Consider the following 5946-nt stretch of genomic DNA (forward strand, 5'->3'; position numbering starts at 1 on the left):
TCTCTGTAATGATAACCTGGCTCATACCAACAACTGGATCCAGGCTTCCACAGTGTGAATGCAAAGAGACCCAAGCTACCTGCGGGTCTACGTAAGCAGGCCAAACCAGGCCTAAGACTGGCTGGGTAAGCAGGCCAAACCAGGCCTAAGACTGGCTGGGTAAGCAGGCCAAACCAGGCCTAAGACTGGCTGGGTAAGCAGGCCAAACCAGGCCTAAGACTGGCTGGGTAAGCAGGCCACACCAGGCCTAAGACTGGCTGGGTAAGCAGGCCACACCAGGCCTAAGACTGGCTGGGTAAGCAGGCCACACCAGACCTAAGACTGGCTGGGTAAGCAGGCCACACCAGGCCTAAGACTGGCTGGGTAAGCAGGCCACACCAGGCCTAAGACTGGCTGGGTAAGCAGGCCAAACCAGGCCTAAGACTGGCTGGGTAAGCAGGCCAAACCAGGCCTAAGACTGGCTGGGTAAGCAGGCCAAACCAGGCCTAAAAAACGCTAAACCAGCTCCCTCCCATATATATTTTATGTCAGCAGACCTTACAAGGAGAACTGAACTGGTTTCAAACCAGCCTACCTGTCTGACTGTCTAAACACACACACACACACACACACACACACACACACACACACACACACACACACACACACACACACACACACACACACACACACACACACACACACACACACACACACACACACACACACACACACGCACACACACACACACACACAGGAAGGTGATGTTTCCGTCAGTTCATTCCTTTGCGCCGTCAGCAGGGGCTGCTTCTCATTGGAAACAAGATGGCCGACCAGGGGGGCGATGGCGATAAAGGCCCCTCTTTGATCTTTATACCGATGTTATAAAAACAATGTTATAAAACAGGCCTTTGTTCAGCTCGGTCGCCTTGTGTGTTTGTGTGTGTGTGTGTGTGTGTGTGTGTGTGTGTGTGTGTGTGTGTGTGTGTGTGTGTGTGTGTGTGTGTGTGTGTGTGTGTGTGTGTGTGTGTGTGTGTGTGGGGGGGGTACCTGCCGCAGCTACCACTAGCCCAGCGGTCTGCATCGCGTTAGCGGCCTGACGTTCGTGAGAAGTCTGCTTTTAAACATCCTATGGAAACACGTCTAATTAAACAGCTGGATCAAAGAACCGCCTTCAGAGCCAGCACCCTCTGCCCTACACGCATCAACTCACTTAAACCTCCAAACCTATCGTACTTAAACCTCCAACCTATCGTACTTAAACCTCCAACCTATCGTACTTAAACCTCCAACCTATCGTACTTAAACCTCCAACCTATCGTACTTAAACCTCCAACCTATCGTACTTAAACCTCCAACCTATCGTACTTAAACCTCCAACCTATCGTACTTAAACCTCCAACCTATCGTACTTAAACCTCCAACCTATCGTACTTAAACCTCCAACCTATCGTACTTAAACCTCCAACCTATCGTACTTAAACCTCCAACCATATCGTACTTAAACCTCCAAACCTATTGTACTTAAACCTCCAACCTATCGTACTTAAACCTCCAACCTATCGTACTTAAACCTCCAACCTATCGTACTTAAACCTCCAACCTATCGTACTTAAACCTCCAACCTATCGTACTTAAACCTCCAACCTATCGTACTTAAACCTCCAAACCTATCGTACTTAAACCTCCAACCTATCGTACTTAAACCTCCAACCTATCGTACTTAAACCTCCAAACCTATCGTACTTAAACCTCCAACCTATCGTACTTAAACCTCCAAACCTATCGTACTTAAACCTCCAACCTATCGTACTTAAACCATCTGAAGTCAGCTCACCTAAACCTAGCTCACTTAAACCTCTAAACCTATCGTACTTAACCCCCTACACTAGCTCACTTAACCTCTTAACCTGTCCTACAAGCCTCTACCTAGCTCCCCCATACTCTACAGCTGCCTCGACATGCTCCCACCTAAACCAAACTTAGCTCAACTCTGCCGCCTCACCAATGAAAGGAACGTTTGGGAAGGTGTCAACATTTTGTGGACAATACGACATGTATGCTGTGAGTCTACCAGATTTTCTGGTTGGCTGGATAAACCGTTGGTATTAATTATTGGTGGCTTCAGTTGGTGTTCTTAAATGCTGAAACCATTAGAAATGCTATAACATTTAAATCCCAAACCATTCTGTAAAATAAGATCTTTGTTCTGTGACCTTTGGACTCAATGGACCCTTTTAACGAGAACCGACAGCAGACGGAAATCATTAGCAGGCCTTTGAAGAACAGGGTCCTACTCCCTGGGACTCAATCTGTAGAGCAAGGCAATAACACTGCAGGGTTCTACTCCATGTGTGACTCAGTAGAAGAGCTTAATGGAGCTATCTGAACGACATGCGGAATACAAAGTGTATCACAGCATTAGAAGTGTTTATGTTTTATAGAACATAGAGGCTTTATCCTCACCTGAAAGGGCTTTATTTAGCTGTATATTATACATGATATTTTGTACTGCTAATTAGGGGTAAAGTGCAGCAGTGTGAGGGTTGGGTCCAGTTCTGTGGGTTGGGGTTAGCGCTGACCACCGGGGGGGTTACCGGAGCTATTAGCTACACACACGGATATGTAGGGATTCAAAACTGAGAAACTGTCTCTCATTCGCAACCTCTTTTAATTTCTAGGCGATTCAATGATACATACACGATACATCAATACTACACATTATATTCTACCGCCACCCCCCTGGTGGTGGTAACGCCCCCAGCACCTCAGCGCGTGGCGCCGGTGACGCCCCCTCAGCCCCCTCCGTCCTTCAGGTAGAGGTTCTTCTCAGTCATTCTTCTCTCCATTGGCCGATTGGTTCTTCTCTCCATTGGTTCTTCTCTCCATCGACAAACTGGTTCTTCTTTCCAGTGACCGACTCATTCTCGACCATGAAGGAGTTCTCCCTCCGCGCGCTCCCTTGGCTGGTGACGCGCTTGTGTTTCCTTCGCGCGGCTCTGGACCCCGGCGCGGGTCAGGATGGATCGCGGGCTGCAGGTGCGCCGCAGCGGGGATTGACTTGGCGCCATAACGGACAGGTTCACCGGATCCTGAGTCACGGTTCTCAGTACCGACCATCTGGGCGGCGTCCTCCCGGCTCCGGCCCGTGGCGGGATGACCTGGTGTTCCTCAGCAACGAGACGCAGTCCTCCGGGCCGCCCGCCGCACCTCGGGTTCCCGCGGTCAGCAGCTCTGCGCAATTACGCGCCGCGCGTCAAAACCGGCCTAGTGGAACAGAGAGCACCGGAGAGCCGGTCCCGGTGCGGCCGGTGGACGGGATGGTCGGGGACGACCCTTACAACAATCCGTACAAAGCGGCAAACTACCACCCCTACTATAACTACTACAACTCCTACTACCGGCCCGGAACCCGATGGAGACCCGGGTACGGCACCCGCTACCACCAACACGGTAAGACTAGGACTAGTTAACACTAGTTACCACCAACACGGTAAGACTAACACTATTAAACACTACTTACCACCAACACGGTAAGACTAACACTATTTAACGCTAGTTAACACCAACGCGGTAAGACTCACACTAGAACACTATACTGATCACCATCACGGTAAGACTAACACTAGTTACCACTAAGACTAACATTAATTACCACCAACACGGTAAGACTAACACTAGTTACCACCAACACGGTAAGACTCACACTATTTATCACTAGTTAACATAACACCAACACGGTAAGACTAACACTAGTTAACACCAACTCGAAGACAAACACTACTTAACACTAGTCAACGCCAACACGGTAAGGCCAACACTAGTTAACACCAACACGGTAAGAAAAACTGTAGTTAACACTACTTACTAACAACACGGTAAGACTAACACTAGTTACCACTAGTTAACACCAACACGGTAAGACAAACACTAGTTAACACTACTTACTAACAACATGGTAAGACTAACACAAGTTACCACTAGTTAACACCAACATGTTAAGACTAACACTAGTTAACCCTACTTACTAACAACACGGTAAGACTAACGCTAGTTACCACCAGTTAACACCAACACAGTAAGACTAACACTAGTTAACACTACTTACTAAAAACATGGTAAGACTAACACTAGTTACCACTAGTTAACACCAACATGGTAAGACTAACACTAGTTAACACTACTTACTAACAACACGGTAAGACTAACACTAGTTACCACTAGTTAACACCAACACGGTAAGACTAAACTAGTTAACACTAGCTACACCAACACGGTAAGACTTACACTAGTTAACACTACTTACTAACAACACGGTAAGACTAACACTAGTTACCACTAGTTAACACCAACACTGTAAGACTAACACTAGTTAACACTACTTACTAACAACACGGTAAGAATAACACTAGTAAACTATCCCTCTAGGCCACCCTGACCCCTGACCTCTACTCCCGTAGGGCTCCCTGACCTCTGATCTCTGACCTCTACTCCTCTAGGGCTTGCTGACCTGGTCCCTGACCTCTGACCTCTACTCCCCTAGAGCTCCCTGACCTCTGACCTCTACTCCTCTAGGGCTCCCTGACCTCTACTCCTCTAGGGCTCCCTGACCTGGGCCCTGACCTCTGACCTCTACTCCTCTAGGGCTCCCTGACCTGGTCCCTGACCTCTGACCTCTACTCCTCTAGGGCTTCCTGACCTCTGACCTCTACTCCTCTAGGGCTCCCTGACCTGGTCCCTGACCTCTGACCTCTACTCCTCTAGGGCTTCCTGACCTCTGACCTCTACTCCTCTAGGGCTCCCTGACCTGGTCCCTGACCTCTGACCTCTACTCCTCTAGGGCTCCCTGACCTGGTCCCTGACCTCAGACCTCTACTCCTCTAGGGCTTCCTGACCTCTGACCTCTACTCCCGTAGGGCTCCCTGACCTCTGACCTCTACTCCTCTAGGGCTTCCTGACCTGGTCCCTGACCTCTGATCTCTACTCCTCTAGGGCTCCCTGACCTCTAACCTCTACTCCTCTAGGGCTTCCTGACCTGGACCCTGACCTCTGACCTCTACTCCCCTAGGGCTCCCTGACCTCTACTCCTCTAGGGCTCCCTGAACTCTGACCTCTACTCCTCTAGGGCTTCCTGACCTCTGACCTCTACTCCTCTAGGGCTCCCTGACCTCTGACCTCTACTCCTCTAGGGCTTCCTGACCTCTGACCTCTACTCCTCTTGGGCTCCCTGACCTGGTCCCTGACCTCTGACCTCTACTCCTCTAGGGCTTCCTGACCTCTGACCTCTACTCCCGTAGGGCTCCCTGACCTCTGACCTCTAGGGCTCCCTGACCTCTGACCTCTACTCCCGTAGGGCTCCCTGACCTCTGAACTCTACTCCTCTAGGGCTCCCTGACCTCTACTCCCGTAGGGCTCCCTGACCTCTGACCTCTACTCCTCTAGGGCTCCCTGACCTGGTCCCTGACCCCTACCTCATCCAGGCCTCCAGCTACATCCAGAGGCTGCCCGTCTACAGCCTCCGCTGCGCCGCGGAGGAGAGCTGCCTCGCCAGGTCTGACCGGGGGCAGGAAGTCAGGGGGTCCTCAACAGGAAGTCAGGGGGTCCGCCACAGGAAGTGAGGGGGTCCTGTACAGGAAGTCAGGGAGTCCTGTACAGGAAGTCAGGGAGTCCTCCACAGGAAGTCAGGGAATCCTGTACAGGAAGTCAGGGGGTAAAATAATGTAAATCAATCTAAACTAATGTAATTAGTTGTAATTTCACAGTGTGGAATTCTGCATTAAGCCTAATCTAAAATAACTTGTTTTATGTAATCTAATTTATTATATAATGATTAAATCAGATCTAACCTATTCTAATCTTATTTAGTATAATGGAGTCTGGTGGAATGTAACGTTTTTAAATCAAATCTGATGCATTTCTATCTAATCTAATGGAATTTATTTTAATCTAATCTAATTTAATGGTATT

At 49.3% G+C, this 5946-nt stretch overlaps 1 protein-coding gene across 1 annotated transcript in view; it reads left to right on the top strand.

Annotated features, from left to right (window-relative positions):
* Positions 1-2912: 2912 nt before the first annotated feature.
* LOC130392400 (protein-lysine 6-oxidase) overlaps positions 2913-5946 on the top strand; it is a 6406-nt gene continuing 3372 nt past the window's right edge. Inside the window, exons 1-2 of the mRNA XM_056602880.1 lie at positions 2913-3432; positions 5422-5530. Of these exons, the coding sequence (XP_056458855.1) occupies positions 2913-3432; positions 5422-5530 (629 nt within the window). The remainder of the gene's footprint in view (positions 3433-5421; positions 5531-5946) is intronic.

This window comes from Gadus chalcogrammus, chromosome 11, assembly GCF_026213295.1.
Source record: "Gadus chalcogrammus isolate NIFS_2021 chromosome 11, NIFS_Gcha_1.0, whole genome shotgun sequence".
Classification (NCBI taxonomy): domain Eukaryota; kingdom Metazoa; phylum Chordata; class Actinopteri; order Gadiformes; family Gadidae; genus Gadus; species Gadus chalcogrammus.